The following is an 18,254-nucleotide window of genomic DNA, read 5'->3' as shown; positions in this document are numbered from 1 at the left end:
AAGAGCGTAAAGAATAAACAGAAGTGAAAGAATTAAGATTTTCACTTTTAGTTTAAAAAAAATAAACAAAACCAGTTCAGACTTTTGACTGGAGAAGTGTTCTGCAGATACCCTGAAGTGAATTTCTTTCAGGGTGGTGTTCTAGCCTGAATTTTTGTGAATATATAGATATATGCAGAGAAAGTGCTTTTAGAAGCATGAGCTCGTTAATAAAAGAGAATGTCTGGCAAATAACCTGTTCCACCCATAGTTCATAGGGATTTTTTCACTCCATGGAGAATAGTAGAAGGGATAAGTCAAATGTGGGTAAAATATGGGTGCTTAGTTTTCCCATCGGGTGCGATGTTAGACTGACATCTGTTCTGCGAGGCAAAACAGAGCTACATCAGCTCGATTCCTTGATTAATGCACTCGTGGATATTCAGAGGGGTTTTAGTAATATTTGGGGAAAAAAGCTTGACATAGTGACTTCAATTTAACCTAATTTTAGGAAAGACATTTAATCCAGGGAGCCCTTGAGGTTTGAAGATGTAGGGCGCTACAGGGAGCTGAGCGGGTGTACCCCTTGTGTCCAAAACGGTTTCCTGTACGTGCAGCAGTGTTGGGGGTGGGGGTGTGTAGAGGGTGTTAATGTGAAAATCAAAGTACAGTTCTGTTGTTCAAGGAAAACAGGTGGTTTTAGGGAAGAGCATGTCTGTGGTATATTTATTGTGTGGTAAACAATAGCAAGTTCATTTTTTAGTGAGTGTAGAAGTACGCAATGAGAATGAATCTTTGTGTATCAAAGTGGATGCTAATGGAACATCTAGTTTTCTGCTCCATTAACACTGATTTATTTTTCCTGTATATATAAATCAGCTTTTTGAAAAGATGTACTATGTGATTTATTTTTTTTTTTCCTGTACCAAATTAAAACATTCTTCTGAAAAAGTCTACTCCAAAGCAAATGAATAATGTGAGGACAGGCGATGAATACCAGTCTCATTATTTCCAACCAAGACTCGGGCTGTACTTACGGGCCACTTTTTTCTTCTCATTCCATGCTTTGCTTCTGTTGTACCACATGCAATTCTGTTTTCATATCTTTGTTTGTATTCATTCACTAGCCACCAACACAATGGCTGTCAAAAGCACTTGGCAAGATTACTTAAATGACACTTAATGCTGCTGTTAATTTATAGTTTCCATCTTCTCATTTATTCATCAAGTTTAACAGAATGTTTGGGTTATCTGCTTGTCCTCTCCTATGCTGTTTCTGGGAGCTGGAGTGTAGCTTTTCCTGCAGATGGTGTGCACTGCTCTGTAACCTATAGAATGACCTATAGAAGCAGCCTTGGAGGCGGCGCTAAGTAAATATTAAAGAGAAAAGTGGCTGTAGGTTGTCATGGCTTAGCAGGGGGGCTCAGGTGGGGACCATCCTTCCTGCCCTCCCAGGGTGTTACCGGGGCCTGCGCGTGCATGTTGCTGAAGGGAGAGGTAACAGTGCGGATGGGCTGGACTTCTCTGCAGTAGATCAGCGTTCTTCTGATTAATGATCTTCCTCTGTCTTTCTTGTTACCTTTCCTGTCCTCTGTCTTGCGTTGACTAATAAATACTCTGTCACAACTATGATATGATCTTTTGTGTTCCCTTGTTACTGTGACTTCTGGTTTTCTGTGACCCTTTGTTTCCTGGTGTTGGTCGTCATGTGCATCCTCCAGGCTAGCGTTGGATGACGCCATTCGACACAAGCAGCTGAACATATCATCCCGTTTTTCACCCAGGGTGGCAGGGGAGAATGATTTCCTTCAGACTGTTATAAACAAAGTGATTGCTGCTAAAGAAGTTAACCACAAGGGTCAAGGTATGTCCTGTTCTTTATATACACCTGCGTCCCTAAAACTGCTCATTGCTTGATTTGCAGCTTGGGATGGTTTTAATTTTGCAGTCAAGGCTGTGTAATATTACCTTCCCTGCTTTTTGGTATCAGAAAACGTGTCCATGGTTTGTTCCCCCTCTTCCTCATCCTTCAGGGCTCATTCTGCGATCCCCCCTGCCCCGTGCCAACTCTACACACATTTCTCTGCCTTGTCCATCGCTTGGACATCTTTGTGTTTCTGTACGGGACAGGATGGCTCGGGGGGTCGGCTCTCCTTGAGCTGTGGACTTTGGCCTTCTGGTGTTGAAGGAAGCGATAGTCTCTTCCTTTGTGGTATTTTTCTGCTTTGCAGCTGCACTCGCAGCATTTGGCTCCCTCTCGTGAAGACGAGGGCATTGCTCCCACCAGCACCGCACGTGCCGGGGCTCGGAGGTGGTAAGGATGGAGCCCAGAGCCTGGCAGCCCTGCTCATACCTCCTCTCACAGACTGCCCGTGACACTGCTCAGAACTCAGCACGCGCTCGGCTGAGGCAGAACAGGGTTACACACGTGTCTACACCGCTTCGTGATCAGAATGTGTCTGTCAGCTAGGAAGTGATTTGTGGGTGGCTCTGTTGTTACTGTACTGGCTTCAGTGTTTTGGGGGGCGTTTGGATTAATCTGGTGTTACGCAGGCCAAGGTGGAGCTTCCTCAGACACTGTATGTGAGTATCTGTATTACTTGTAGGTGGTATCTGAACAGTAGGCCTGAGGAAATAAATGTACTTCGTTGCTGATTTTTTCACTAACTAATAGCAAATAAAAATGTGAATAATATATATAAATTTAAAACTATCCATTAGCTAAAAAGGAAAACTTAAATCTGCTTCTTCCTCTGTTTTCACTTGTGGCCAACGAGGAAAAGAGGAAACTTTTCTGCTTCTTTGATTCATTTCAGTTCCTTTCCCTAAGAAAGGTGCCCAGGTGAGCAGAGAAGGATTAAAAGTTGTTTGATAGCCCATCAGTGTAGGTGCAGTTACTGCTCGGTGAAATAGCAGCTGTTAGAACCATCCCTGGCAACAAGTCAGCACACAGCTTTTATACGGGATTTTAATAGAAGAGAAAGCCAGCAGCCAAATATACACAAAATGAATGTATGGTTAATTGTGTATGTAACAGGATAACCCACAATTTGTTTTATAAATGAATATTTTTTTGGGTATTTTTCATAGATTTTAATTTTAGGATTTTCTTCTGCAAATTGCTGCTGTAATTATTTCATGCTTCAACTTGATTGCCAGTCACTTTACCCACTGTAAGACTCCTTTGGGGTTTGTTTTTTGGTTTGTTTTTTTTTTCCCCCACTTTGGTATCTTTCTTTTTCCTCTGACAAATGTGCCTGATGTTAGTTGGCAAGCAGCGGATTTTTAGTGGTGGCTTCTGCTACTGAAGAGAAAAACTCCCAACAGTGTAAAGCTGATGCTGTAGATTTCTTTGTGCTCAGTGCAGTAAAAACAACTTACGGGGGTGGTGGTGATGAATCAGTTCAGGGGGTGTATCTGCTGGTGATGCTGTCTTTGATATCTCAGTGTTGGTTGTAATACTTCAGTTTTTCCATTCAAATCGGTGTTGCCACTTCTCTTTCTTCCTGTGGAAGAGAAATGTTTCATTAAGAGCAGCTTGGGAGAGTTGAAGGGATAGATAAAAGTTTGTGGCAGTTCTACTAACAGTTTGATAACCATATTTGCATGAGACCCTTTGTGGAAGCCTTCAGTGGTAAGAGAAGTCTAGCCCTGCGAGGAGGAGTAAGTCCAGCTGGTAACCACCTCCTTCTTCCCGTCTGTATGGTCTCGCTGACCTGTTTTTCTTCGGAGTGGAGACCTGTTGTACCGAAATGTTTAGATGGTGAATAAAATGCTTGCCCCATGTTAGGGAAGCCACATGCATTTGGTTTTGAACACCTGCCTCGCTGCTCCCTACCAAGACACCTTGGAGATGGTATTGCTGCCCAGTCCATAACACAAAGGCCTGAGTCTTGCACAGATTCCCAGTTTCGAGGTTTTTTTATCAGCCAGTCAGCTCCCAGGTGAGGTTTTTATAGTTTCCCAGAAAGTCTGATATAATCAGATGTTCTTAAGTGTGCTGTACTCATGTTTCTGCTGAAGCAGTGGGGTTTGGTTTTTTGAGTGCTTTAAAGTGTGTTTTTTATAAATGTTGAGCAGTTACCTTGATGTATGTTCTTACATTTTAGAGTACGTAAAAGGAATTCTTTAATAACTAGAAAAAACCCACCGGTGTAATAACTATGTTTTTTACACAACAGGTTTGTGGGTGACTTTGAAACTTCTTCCAGGAGATATTCATCAGATTAGGAAAGAGTTTCCACACTTAGTGGATAGGTCAACAGCCGTGGCTCGGAAAATGGGGTTTCCTGAGATTATTATGCCCGGTAAGCCGTTGTGTGTGAATTTACTCTGCTTTGTTAATCTTCTTTGAATATCCATGCGTGTGGAAGCTTTGGGGAAAAAAATGGTGAATTTGAGATAGTGATCGTTGAAGGATTTTGTCTTACTTAAAATAAATGTAGAATACTTTGATAATACCTGCCACGTATGCTGCATCAATAAATTAAAGCAATCACCCTCCCAGAAAGATGTGATATCACTGTGACAGTGGAAATTCTCCTCTTTTATCCAGTGAAGCCAAAAGTCGATATGATATTTTCTTATTAGCTCTCTAGCAAGGGCATATGTAAAACTTACTTCTTTGGGATGAATCCAGACCAGAAAGATTTCAGAGGAACAGGCTTGATTCAGAGATATGCAGGTCTCTTGGGGTTGTACTAGATTTGGATAATGTATTTCGAAGAAACCTATATTGTCTTTTTTTAATGCATAGATTCCATGGATATTCAGTTCTAGTGTTTACCAAAAAAAAAAAAATCCCCAAAACATGGTGGTTCTCAAAATAACTGCCGTAAGCAAGAGACTACCTGAAAACGCTGCACTGTTCTCTTCAGATTGATGGGCTCTGCAGAAGCCATTAGATATTTTCAAAACTCATCCCAGTTCCATCTCTCCCTCTGATTGCTGGCTGCGTGTTTGTCAGACGTTTTACTCTATCCCCTTGGTATGATCAGATGTTGGCACATAAAGCATCTGCTGCATGAAATGATTGGAAATCCCCCGTTTCCCCAGTTCATTTTCAAAATTTCGATTGAATCGGGATGTAGTTGAAGAGTGTTTTAAGACAGCCCTCCCCCACAACCCCCAAGCCAGCAGAAACATCAAACCAATTCCTGATGTAACAAGTTACACAGACCTCTGTAGGCTGCTGAATGTTTTGAAATTGTGAAGTATCTGTGTATGGGATAAGTTAATGTCTGTGGTGAGACTCAGCCTTTCAAATTAATAGTGAGAGAAATTGTGTTTAAAAAAGACAGTGGAACTGAGGTGGATCGAGTGATGCAGTACATACTCTTAGTGATGATGTGTTGTTCCAGTCCACGGACAACGTGTGATTTTTATTTTTTTGTCTGTAAGATTCAGGCTGCTGCACTATGAGTTGATAGTTCAGACTTTGGAAGTCTGAGCACGGTTTTAGCTGTTTTCAGTAGTACAGGTTTTGACAGTTCAAGATACCGTGGCTTTTAAATGCTTTGCCATGCTTGTGTGATTGCTTTTAGAAAAATGCGTTGCTCGATGTTTCTACGTGACATCGGCTTCACGCATTGGTAGGTGTCCAGTGACAATTGCTGAGGATGCTGTGCTTTGCTTTGTGTCTCAGGCGATGTTCGTAACGACATCTACGTAACGTTGGTCCAGGGAGATTTTGACAAAGGCAGTAAAACAACGGCGAAGAATGTAGAAGTTACAGTATCTGTTTATGATGAAGATGGCAAAAGATTAGAGGTATTTAAGTATTTAACACCTGATTCACCTTTTCTTTTGATCTATATCAGCTTAAGGTTTTTCAACATCTTTCCCTGCATTTGTCAACTTACGTCCCCATTTTTAGACAACAAATCTCTCTCCTTTGTCATAACAAAATACATCTTCTTGTATCAGTACGTGCACATGGGTATTCATTCCGTGAGCTGTTCTGTCCTAATCTCCTTCACTGGTTTATTTTTTATTTATTTGTATGAAAAAAGTGGAGTTTAAGATCCTCTCGGTTTGTGTTTTCCAGAGTGTTATTTTTCCTGGCGCTGGTGATGAAGCCATCTCGGAGTACAAGTCAGTAATCTATTACCAAGTAAAGCAGCCTCGCTGGTTTGAGACCGTAAAGGTGCGTAGGCTGTTACAATGGCTTCCTCCCTGTAGGTTAATGTGCAATTAATGCAGGTTTCAGCAGAAAGCCTTGAGAAGCAAAACCAGGGGAATTCAGTGATTGTGATCGTGTTTAGCAGGACAAAAGGAATAGCTTAACTAAGGCAGGCTTTTGGAGGTGGCTGGAAAATAGATCTGACTTTTATTGCATAATGAACTTTACTTCATCCTTCCCCGTTGTTAACAGAGACAGGAATGGTTTACTCTGTTTTCCACGAAGGTGATGTAGAGAAGCAGGATAGTAAGATTAAACCAGAATTGCCATAGTGTTGAACTCCTCAGTGTATTGGGGTCGAGCTGATGGTGCTTTAAGCTTGCTTGGGTAATAACATTTGAGCGGAAATGCTAAGTTTTAATATTACAGAGGAGGCTGGTGTTAGCTTTGTAGAATAGATTCTGTCTAGCTCTGGTCAGTGGGAGCAGTATATCTGAACTGACAAGGGACTTAGAGCTACTCTCCACACTGTTTTATGTCCAGAGGCGCTCTTGTTCCATCTGTAGATGGAAACAGGAGGGGATGGCAGAAGCCTACACATGGTGTTGGGTGTGATTAAGAAAATAAAATGGCTGTAGCAAAAATACTGGGGGAGAAGAGCTTTAGTTACATCTCTGCCCTTCGGTTACACGTGGAACAGAGGTACCTCCACGGTGTAAGTGTCCAAGTGTTGCATAGGTAACAGATGTGGAAGAATTTTTACTTTGCTGCTGTTGATAATCAAGTTCACCTTTACCAGTCAGACTTGAGAGGCTTGTTCCTCAGCTGGGTGAAGTGGTGGGGGAGGCTTTGAGGTTACAGCCCAACATCTGAACTTGCAGGTGTTGTTGGTAGTGTAACAGGCTCGCTTCGTTCCACCCCTCTTTCTTGGTGCAAGAATTGGCCATTTTCCTGGGGAATCTGTGACCTTTCAAGGTCTTCCGTGGCGAAATGAAGCTGGCAGTACTGTTGATCTTTTTGAAAGCGCTAAGCATGTTGTTGAAAGATATCTAGATGAGATTGGGTAGTGGTCGATGATGTTTGAAGATACCGTACTGACTTTTTTTCCCTCTGTCCCCTTTCCCCTGATGTGAAGGTCGCAATCCCCATCGAAGATGTGAACCGCAGTCATTTAAGGTTCACGTTCCGCCACAGATCATCACAGGACTGTGAGTAAATCAGCTTTTTTGTTACGGTTCTTGTCAGTGCCTGGTGCCAAAATCTGCTGAAAGAGACAGAACGTTTCCCATCTATGGTTGACTATTGTAATCGCATTTAGTGCAGGGATGAGGCTTTTGCCTGCTTGCTTCATGTTGCCATCTCGGCTTCTTTTTTCCTTTACATCTTCCTCACTCTGACCTATTGTCATCAAGTTTTTCCTTTCTTGTCCAGTCGCTTGTCCAGGTCAAATAAAAGGGCAAGCAAATAAAGGTTTCAGTTAGCAACTAAAAGGGTTGTGGTGTTGTGTGTCTTAGATGGGTCGATGGAGAGTAGTTAAGACATTTAACAACCCTACATGTGAAGTGGGAAGCTGAAGAAGTTTACGGTAGGTTTAGCATCAGTAACTGACGATTCTTAGCCAATAAGAAACTTGGTTTCTGCCTCTCAAACTTCTTGTGGTTCTTTTGAAATAATTTTGGTCTAAGAGGTAATGGAGAGCATGTGGTTTTCCTCAACTTCCCTGTAACGTTGCTGGCAGCTGAGATGCTTTGAGCTGTTGAGGATCTCTAGACATCATTTGTCAACAGCTGCTTTGTAGCGAAGTTTGGGGATTCTCCTTGGTTGTGGTAGTGCTCATTCCATACAGTGATTGCAATGGCTGCTCTTGGGATGGGAAAGCCTTTCTAAACCAGCAGCAACGTTTTCTGCGGTAACATAAACGTGTATGGATCAAATAGCGTCCAGTGGATGTGTTTTAAGATGTGTGGTGCTCCTCGTGTGTGTGTCTGTGTCATAGGTGGTACCTTAGCCCAGAGTGGTTATTTAATTGAAACTCTGTATTTTGCAAATTTATTGTTAGTAAAAGATTTCCATAGTTTAGAGAATGATACTTGCTAATGAAAACAATGTGCTTTTCAAAGGTCAGAGTATAGAATTATTAAACATCTGGTTACTGTTGGTGTGCTCAGAGTCTTACATGTTTATTTTGCATTTTTTAGTTTTATTTTGCATTTAGAAGACTCCCCTAATTCCCTGTACACTTTCTCCATCTGAGAATCTCTACTGTAGTCATTCACTTACAGGTTATCCATGGTTTCGAGGCTTAGGTGTATAAGTATCAAATACTTAATCGTGTGTGGTGTTTTCTTTTCTTTGTAACAGCCAAAGATAAATCTGAGAAAATCTTTGCCTTAGCATTTGTGAAGCTCATGAGATATGATGGAACGACTTTGAGAGATGGAGAACATGACCTTATCGTTTACAAGGTAGAATTTTGGAATGCTTTGGTCTTTCTGCAGTAGCAAGCTCAGCTGACTGATTTTTAGTGACTCTTAAAGAATTGCACAGAAGAATGTGTTCTAGACTTCGCTGTTAGATCAAGAAACTAAACAACGAGTACTGTGCAACGTAAATATTTGGCAGATTGATGGTTAAACCTTGAATTGCTTTGCTTAATTTCAAAGGTGCCTGTTTACCGAGTTATGTTTTCGTGGCTGGGAGAAGTTACTTCTGTAGCCCTTTATGCATCAGATCTTGGCTCTAATCTGTGGACAGGCTAGTGCTAAATTACTGCTGTTAAGGACCTATTGAGAAGCTCCAATTCTGGAGCAAACCTAAGGAAATCCAGTATAAATACTAAATTTTATTATTAGCAAGTTTTTTGACTCTGTATTTAAAATTGTTTCCTGTTGTATTTAAAACATGACTGCAGGCAGAAGCAAAGAAGCTGGAGGATGCCTCGACCTATTTAAGTCTGCCATCCACTAAGATAGAACTGGAGGAGAAGGGACACTCTGCAACAGGGAAGAGCATGCAGAACCTCGGGAGCTGCACCATCAGCAAAGACTCTTTCCAGATCTCTACTCTAGTTTGTTCAACAAAACTTACCCAGAATGGTAAGTTCCTAGAACTGCTGGAGCTTTGTCTCCTCGCAGTTGGAGTGGGTTTGTATGTGCTGACTTTCCTGCCTCCTCCGTCCCCTTCCTCTGTGTGTGGATGGTGGGTTTTTTCCCCACGCAGTCTTGGATTGAATTACTTGGATGCAGCAAAAGGTTCTGCTGTGCGTGCTATCCAGCCTTTTCTCTGCCTGTGGGCTTTGTTTTGCTTTAGAGGAATGCATGTCTCGAAGAAAGCAGAAGAATCCTGAGTTGAATGGAAACAGGAATATTATTTGCCATGTAGCTGAGACTTTTACATTGAAGTGCACTGAAAACATGCTCTGTGGCCGTGAACTTCTCTGTGGGCACAAATAATAGCACTAAGGAAGAGGATGAGTTTGCTTTCGGGAGTAGGTAATAGCATGGCTCTGCTCCCAAATAAGCTGTTTTGAGTTATTTCCGAGGGGCAGTATCCATTTCTTATGCCTGAAGAAAGCTCTGGTGTTTTCTTGTGTTGGACAGAAGGGATGTGAACATGAGAATGTGTTGCATGACAGTCATTCTTCACACGCCTTCACGTGAACACAGAGTATCAGCAATGGAGTTGGCAAACTTCATTCTTTTTGAAACTTGCCTTCTATACATTTTTCTTGTGTGTTTGTCAGCCAGCTAACTGCATCCAAAGGCTGTGTGAAGTGGAGCCGATGGCAGCCACCAAGGCAGATATTTCGCATTTCCAGACTCTGCCCTCTGGTCGTTGCCATGGAGCGCAGTCCCTTGTACTCCTCAGGGCACCAGAAGCAGGCTGGGGAGTGTGGGTGGGTCACTGAGTTGTGAGTCAGTCCTGCCAGGGAAAGGCATCGCTCCTGCGTGACTCAGGGGAAGGGAGGCTCAGTTTGGGGAGATCTGCAGGGAGTCAAGGCTGTGGATGAGGAAGGCTTGGGCCGGGTGGGAGTAACGATTGGGATGTCACATTAATGAGTTTTCCTCTGTCCAGGGCAAAAGTTACTGCGCTGGTGCTGCTTCGGAGTCAGCACGTAGTTTGATTGCGGTGCGTTTCAGCGGCATCTCTGTTACAGCACATCCTCGGTGTTTCACATGCAGAGCACGTCAGATTCTCTGCAGTCTGGCAGGCTTCTAGCCTGAGAGGGCGTGCAGCAAAAAACTTGGATGTGATTTTGGGATTTCCTAGCAAAGACTTGATCACAGCTCAGCAGGAGCGCAATGGTTTGGGTGTTCAGCGGGACGTTGAGGAGTTGAGCTGCCTCCTTGTTTGGGATCTGATTCGGTTGGGTTTTTGTGCAGTTTTTCCCGGTGCTTTTTGGTAGTTTGAGCTATTTCATAGGGATCAATATATTGGCACTGCTTTCACAGAACTGTTACTAGAATTCAGACTCAGCATTGTTTCATGCTGAATTTACATGTCATTGCTTTGAACTTTTGATCTTTGTTTAATGTTACTGATAATTATGTGGTCAGTGAAACTTCGAGGAAAAGTTGCCAAAGCCTTTTCTCTTTCTTCAAAGTCTTTCGACATTATTGAACAAGACCACCATGTATCCTTATGCAATTTAGAAAAGAAACAAAATTCATCTTTAAATTTCTCTATCAAGTATAATTTTTCATCTAAAAGTTGTTCGCACTGTTCAGGTTACAACTTCTGAAGCTGATTTTTGACTTCTGTAAAATCATTGGTAAAATTCTTCCTGTAACTTTCCTGAGCCAAACCATAATTTTCTCCTCTTGGTCATTTATAATAGTTGTTTCTTCACCCTCCTTAAGTATCTTGGAACTGGTTTTAAGCCTTATTTGTAGTAATGCTGGGAGTATATTAATAAATCATACGGCTCTTTCTGCATGGTGTTTGATGTGGTATTTAGTGGTGGTTGTATTTACTAGCGTGATTACTGTGCAGGGGAACCCCAGTTTTGAGTTCCTTGTGAGATGTTTTCCTTAAAGGAGACTGAAAATGAGAGTTGTGGCTCTTGATGACTAATGGAAGAGAGAGAGTTGCCTTCTGCATTCCCTTAGTTACCAGCAAGCACTGAAGTGACACTGTCTGAGTAGCAGGATGGAGAATCTGGGGCCAAGAGCACTTGCAGCTGATTTGTGCTGTGAGCTGGTCTCCATCACCAAGCGGTTTGGGCAGTACCAGTACTCAGCAGAGAGCTTCCCACTCAGTTCTCTTCATTTGCAGCTGCCTTGTGTTGTGCCTTATTTTCTTTTCAGTTTATTCAGAGAGAGCAAAGAAACTCAAAATATTAATGCTGGAAGAGTCACGGCCCTGCAGATGTGACTTGGTGGGGGCTGACTAATTTCCTTTTGGCATCTTCCTCTAAACACACAACTGTTGTGTACAACAAATTAAAACTGAAAGGATCAGACTTCCTTGGCCGGGATTTTTATGGTGACATTTCCAAAGCAGGCTGGTTTTTTGAGAGCTCTTTTCAGAGCTCTGTCAGGATTACCCTAGAAATATGTTGTTGTCCAGTGAAAATGGCTGGACCTACAGAAGCAAATCTATTTGTCCTGAGTGTAGCTGTGGAGTTGTGAAAGTAAATATCCTGCGTGATGTAATTGGGTTTTTTTTATCCCTAGTTGATCTCTTGGGACTTCTGAAGTGGCGGTCAAACACCAATCTGTTGCAGCAGAATTTGAAGCAGCTGATGAAAGTTGATGGTGGTGAAGTGGTTAAGGTAAGGAGTTAATGGCTTTTGCAGTAAATTTGGAATCATAATTTTGCTGAGTCCTGCGTTTCGAGGTATTCCTCTGTTTGGTGTTGCCCACACCTTCACCTCACTGCAGGCATGTGCACATTAAATTGTAACTGGGTATCTCTCAGCCTTTGGGATGCTAATGCTCTTCTCCCTGCCCTCAAAGAACATTCCAGATGTTGAGTACCAGTCAAACACCAGTAAAATTCACATTTCTGAAAGCGTAGGGGTGTTTTTAGCACTTCAGTAAGTATGTATATACAGATAAATGAAGGCAAAGAGTTTTTTCTTGGCAAGATTAGAACATCTTGATGTTTAATGTATTTTAATATATGGATGTGGAATGCATCTGATGCTGATATTTAAAAAAAAATACTTCTCCTGGAAATATTTAGCTGAGCCAAGTTATTTACATTTGCCAAGGCCACTGAGTGAGTGTAGAGACCTACATAAAGATGGATTTAGCTGTGGAAAAGAGTAGGCTGGGACTTTATTGAATGTGTTGTAATAAATCAAACCTAAAAGAGTGTCAAAAGATGTAATGTGCTGGGGGCAGATCACCCTTGAGGGCCTGCTGTGTTCTCTCCTTCCTTCAGTGGATTTTAATTTGGTTAATAGAAGCATAATGAATGTCTCATCTCGAAGTCACTTAAAACATCTGGGAATGCTGATATTACCCTTTAGTGAGTGTGGCGACAATGGTACCTCATGTGGTTTGTTTTTCAGGAAGCTTCTACCTGCTACTGGGCTGTGGTGGATCATTTGACAGCTGAAATCTTGACACCAATACCCAGTGCTGCCAAGCACTGTCATAGTCTGTCACTTGTCATTTCCCCTCTTCTCCACACGCTGTTGCAGGACTTGTATGAAATCGTACTCCCTTCTCCCTATTGCAGAAGGATCGGAGCAAATAAGATTGCTCTCTCCACCATTTTTCTTCATTTTTCTTTCTTCTTTTTTAGAAGACCTCTGTTTACGTTATCCCTCTGTTACAGCAATGTTCAGAAAATCTCCGTGTAGGCTGCTCGGTTGCACATTCATGATGCCTAGTTTGTTCCTTTCCATTCTTTCACTTTTTTTGTCCTTCAGGTTTTAAAATATGATACATGCTGCTGTCAATATGTATTAAAACAAGTACACGGGTGATACAACACATTCAGATTTTCTGTGGAACTATTTTTGGGTTTTTTTAAACTCCAGTAAAATGCCTGTGGTTACTGGTGTTCGTTTATCGCTAAGTAGAGATCAGCCAAGATACTCGTGATTGACTGTTTCAATAGTGTATGGAAAGTGTAAATGTTATCTGCCTTTAGCAGAGGCTCTGGCTCTGTTTGTGCCCACTCTCTAGGATATGGGAATGGAAACTAACAGTCTGGAAATTGCTTAGGGTAGCTCCCTACCTGAGAAATGTGTTCCTGCTGCTTTACACAACAAAAGCATTGATCCCCTATCCTTGCTGTTACAAGGAGTCCTTGGAAGCAGATTAAAAATTGAATTTTAGTAATGAAAGTCAATATACGATGCCTGAATGTGAAATGAAGACATGGTCAGTCATGACTTGGCCATCTGACCATCCTTTATTTTCCAACGGAACTAGCCAGGCTGTGTTTGGGATCTGAGAGGGCTACTTCAACCCACGAAACTTCTCCTGTCAAAGCTCAAAACCCTGCTTTACTCTTTCCTTCCTGCCGGCTACTGGTTAAATGTCCTTTATTTGCACATGTGTTTTACTGGAACCTGGGGCTGTGAGAAGACTATTGTTTCCCCCCCAAATCCTGGAGTGAAACTATGAGCTGGATCTCCCCCAGAACTGAAGTCTAAAAATCAACTAAAAGCATTTGGGCTTCTTTGTGTTTTCATCTTCAGGTGTTAGTAGCAGGAACTGAGGCTCCAGGCTCACTTGTTGTGAGGAAGTTTGGCATTCACAGTCTTTAGTGAGCTGCTAAATGGAGGTGAATTCCTGAGCTTAACTCTCGATTAAGAAGATAGTCCGGGTGCATCATGTTTGGTCTAGGAGGCTCATTGCAGAGATGAACTTTTTGAAGGGTGGAGGGTGGGAGTCAGGCTGTTCTCCCATCGCTCCCACAAGGTGTGTAATACCTCGTTGTAGTTGCAGTCTCGGGAGTCAGTTGCCATCTGGTCAGACGTTCTTCCTGGCTATACCTTGTCTCGTCTACAAGACAAAACCCATTTTTACCTTGAGACAGATGTGCTGGAGCAATCCATGTTGAATCCCTTCCTTCTCAACCAAACCAAATAGAAACCAAGGCCATGATCCGTCCTCATTCTGTCTTGGAGGAGCCCATGTTGGTCTTATGTTGTCCGGTGGAAGAAACTGCTCGGATGAGCCCACGCCGGTAGAGCCGAGTGTGGTGATGGGTGTCTCTGGGCCACGCATCGATCACTCGCTGTCACTGGGAAGAAATACTGTAATTATCCATGTGTAAACCACCCTTTATCCCTCTGCTTGACTTGAATCCCCTGACACTAATCCGCTTTTACTTTCGTGTTGCGCAGATGAGGGTGTGCAGCCAAGGGGCTAGCGAAGACTCGTCCTCTCTTGCAGTGTAGAGGCGTGTAGGTTCTGGGCTGGGGCAGGAGGTTGTGTGCTCGGTTGCCCACGCCTGCATGTGTGCTCTCCTCGGAGGTGGTGGATCTGAGTTCATGCGGTGGAGAGAAGCGATACGCTTTGCACTCTGCATTGCTCAGCTCGAACCTGCTGAGGGTGACTTGGTTTATTTGGCATGAGACTCGGTGGCTTGTCTGGTTTGTGCCCTGAAACATCAGCTTTCAGAACCTGCATGATCCGGGTTGACTGAGTGTTGAAATGGAGTTTTGAAATACATTTTTCTTCATTCATGTAATGAATTACACTTAAGTGTCCAGCTCTAGCAAGTGTGTGATTTCTGAGCTTTTTTTTTTGTATTTGAGTGGTATGGTTCTATAGATAATCAACTAAAAAATAATTTGCTGAAAATCAAGATGTTACATTTCCCTTTTTTTGCTAACTTTTAATAAGTCTTTACTTCATAGAATGTATAAATGGAAGCAAATCTGTCTGTAGAAACCCGTGTGAAATCTGAATTTCATTTTTCCAGTAACATGTGATGAGTCGTGTATTTATTTTTAGTTTCTTCAAGATACATTGGATGCACTTTTCAACATAATGATGGAGAACTCAGAGAGTGAGACTTTTGACACGCTTGTGTTTGATGCTTTGGTAAGTTTGCCTTGTGGCTGGGCTGAAATGTAGATCCTGTAATGATGAATAAATAAAACAATCACGGCATAAATGTAGAATGAAGTTCACTAATGAAAAAGATCTTCTTAGCTATTGGTTATTATTTAATTAAAATTATATTTGAAGTTTCAGTTGGACTTAATTAAAAGCAGGTTGGATTACATCATGTTTTCCTCCCAGAAAAGACGGAAACAATCAAGTCCAGTCGTCGCAGGGGGTTTACAGCAGAATTTAGGACACAAACAGTTTCTGCTTGAACAGAAAACTGTTATGAACAGGAATTTTTCAGAGGGAAGGAGAATATTAATGTATAGGGAGGATAATCAAAAGCCAAAGTCTGTGTGTTTTTCATGTTATTAATATATAAAAAAAGGGAGCAAATGTACAATATTAAAGATTTTGAGGATAGTGCAATTATTATTGCTGTTTTTCCAGGTATTTATCATTGGACTGATCGCTGACAGAAAATTTCAGCATTTCAATCCTGTCTTGGAAACCTACATCAAGAAGCATTTCAGCGCTACGTTAGCCTACACGTAAATTTTAAAATTTACTTTTTCTAATGTAGCTTACATAATTTTTCCAATAACATTATTTAATTACTTGTTTATGTGCAGTAATTAGGAATTTGCCCATAGACTTGGGAGGGTTCTTGAAGACGACGGGGGTTAGTATATCTTTCTCTTTTGAAATAATAATAAAGGTTGATAAAACCTTTGGTCATTTGCAAGGAGAAAGTCTTGATTTTGTTGTATTAAGGGGGATGATTCGACTCTTTCAAGAATTGTTTTCTAAGGAAATTATTCATAAGCAATTCTCAGTGATACTTGAGGAGGAAATCATGTCTCTTAAGATGTTTAAAATACCTCTTTGGTGCGTTAAATTGATGTTCTACCCTGTATTACCTGCATTATTGTCACCTGGGGGAGGAAGCAGTGGAGAACAAAGCAACAAAGGTCCGCTCTATTTTATGTCTCAACTACTAGTTAGGTTCTTTGCTGCTGCTTCAGACTATTAGTGTTGGAGGAAAAATACATAATGGATGTCCTTGCAGTGTTGGGAGGAAAACAAATCCAAACCGGGAAACCTGCTGTGCGCTTTACTGTTACAGTCTTCGTTGAGTGCCCAGAAAATGTTTGAGAAGTATTGATTTAACACAGCGAAGAGGAGTCAGGCCTTTGGTCACAATTTGGATGTTCTGGCCTTTTCACTCAGAGCCACTGCTGCAGTCTTTGTGTGAAATGGGTAGAGGATGACACATCCTCCAGCATCTGCTTTTGTTAGAATCATAGAACCAGAAAATCAGAGAACATTTGTTCGGGGTTGGAAAGGACCTTTCAAGCTCATCCAGTCCAGCCCTCTGCAGGGAGCAGGGACATCTGCACCCGGAGCAGGGACATCTGCACCCAGAGCAGGGTGCTCAGAGCCCCAAGGGCCAGCCTGAGCTGGAATGTTTCCAGCAGGAGCTTAAGGTGGCCCTTTCACTGGTAGGCGTGAAGACCATCCTTCCCTCCCTGAAACACTGGGAGGCAGAAACAGGTTTAAGCTTGAGGATGCTGGAAGATCCGAATTCTGGCTTGACTTGTGCCCACAGGCGTGACAGACCCCTGCCCTCTCCCTGCCTCTTATTGCAAAAGTTTAAGTAAACAGAGGTGAATTGGCAATGGTTTAAGTAAATAGAGGTGAACTGACAATGTCGAGGTGGTTACTCGAAATCCTTAGGCAGTTTGCTCCTGTTGAAATAAATGCCCATGTAGGACGGCATCTCTCTACTCAATGTTTTTTTCTGTTAGTGGTGTATAATGTTGTAGTTACTTTTAATATGAATGTTGAAACACGGGGTGATTTGAAATGGAATCGCTTGTAGTTGCATTAAAATTGTGATATATGTATTCATTGGAAGGGAGGCAGTTGAAAAGTCATTGGTTTTATAAATGTTTCACTTTCACGTTTGGTAGACTTCAAATTGTGGAATAAGAGAATTTCCAGTTGTTACATATATTTCAGAGAAATGTCTCAAATTCTAGCCCAAAAATCCCTAGGAAAGCTCTGTAAAGGGGAGTTCTTGTTCAGCGAAGAAACTCTCATTTTATGTGTTTTAACTCTAACAGTGTGTTTGCATTTCATTTAATTGTTTTTGTTATTTTGCTTAGTATTAGTAGTTGCATCTTTATAATAGCCTGAACTTGAATATTCCTAAAAATCCAGCAGAAAATAAGCCTTACTGAGGTTTGGAGTATCGCTTGTATGTTGAATGGTGGTGTGGTCTGTGTGTCATCTTTTTTCCAAGAATAGCTTGCAGCTGCTTACCAGCAAAAGCAAGAACATAATGAGTTTATTGGTTGCATAATTAATTTTCTAGCTTGGTGGGCGCTACTTAGGCACAGAATTTTTCTTTAAACCTTTCTAAACAGAATTTTTTCTTTGCGAGCATGCTGGTAACTTGTACGTGGTTTTGTATTTAAACAGAAAACTGACTAAAGTTTTGAAAACGTACGTGGATAATGCTGAGAAATGTGGTATCACCGACCAACTCTTTAAAGCCATGAAGGCTTTGGAGTACATCTTCAAGTTCATAGTCCGCTCCAGGATCTTGTTCAATCAGTAAGTATGGAGAATGCTGAAACCTTCTGTACTTCCCATTGACAGTAGTGTTCAAAAAATGTGAAAATTATAACACCGCATGTTAAAGTCGCCCAATATTGCACTGTTTTAGAAATATCTTAAGTTGTGAGGACTTACTTCAGGTGGCAGCTGTTCCCTAGGAGCGAACCAGATGTGTATTTGTTAAGGGTCGAGGGACCGAGATAATAATAATTTTAATAATAAATCCTCGAATCCTTAACAGAATCCCTCTGTCCGGATAGAGGCCAAAAGGGATTTAATAGGGAAAGGAAGAAATTCACACCTCGGTCTGCTCGGATAGCTGAAACAAGTGTTAATATATAATAAAGCCACACAACTATATTCTATATGTATATGATTACAAACCAAAAGGGGAAGGGGGGGGAAGAAAAAAAAACCCGCAGTAGTGAGTAGCGAATGTTTACACACAAACTGTTCTTTCCAAGGCCAAAGCTCTGGCCAGCTCCCTGGGCAGGCGGCCAAGTAACAAGATAAGA

The 18,254-nt window shown here is 41.8% G+C and overlaps 1 protein-coding gene across 1 annotated transcript in view; it reads left to right on the top strand.

Moving 5' to 3' along the window:
* Nucleotides 1–17,736, top strand: part of LOC104499187 (dedicator of cytokinesis protein 1-like) — a gene marked incomplete at its 3' end in the record, with an annotated part of 36,362 nt that extends 18,626 nt beyond the window's left edge. Inside the window, exons 13-23 of the mRNA XM_010142659.1 lie at nucleotides 1,701–1,843; nucleotides 4,161–4,286; nucleotides 5,624–5,748; nucleotides 6,026–6,124; nucleotides 7,236–7,308; nucleotides 8,462–8,565; nucleotides 9,012–9,195; nucleotides 11,776–11,873; nucleotides 15,022–15,111; nucleotides 15,568–15,668; nucleotides 17,602–17,736. Coding sequence (XP_010140961.1) covers nucleotides 1,701–1,843; nucleotides 4,161–4,286; nucleotides 5,624–5,748; nucleotides 6,026–6,124; nucleotides 7,236–7,308; nucleotides 8,462–8,565; nucleotides 9,012–9,195; nucleotides 11,776–11,873; nucleotides 15,022–15,111; nucleotides 15,568–15,668; nucleotides 17,602–17,736 — 1,278 coding nt within the window. The remainder of the gene's footprint in view (nucleotides 1–1,700; nucleotides 1,844–4,160; nucleotides 4,287–5,623; nucleotides 5,749–6,025; nucleotides 6,125–7,235; nucleotides 7,309–8,461; nucleotides 8,566–9,011; nucleotides 9,196–11,775; nucleotides 11,874–15,021; nucleotides 15,112–15,567; nucleotides 15,669–17,601) is intronic.
* Between the last annotated feature and the right edge of the window lie 518 nt (nucleotides 17,737–18,254).

Source organism: Buceros rhinoceros, unplaced genomic scaffold (assembly GCF_000710305.1).
Source record: "Buceros rhinoceros silvestris isolate BGI_N320 unplaced genomic scaffold, ASM71030v1 scaffold1909, whole genome shotgun sequence".
Lineage (NCBI taxonomy): Eukaryota > Metazoa > Chordata > Aves > Bucerotiformes > Bucerotidae > Buceros > Buceros rhinoceros.
The sequence above is the reverse complement of the archived record's forward strand: the minus strand, read 5'-3'. Positions and strand labels throughout refer to the sequence as shown.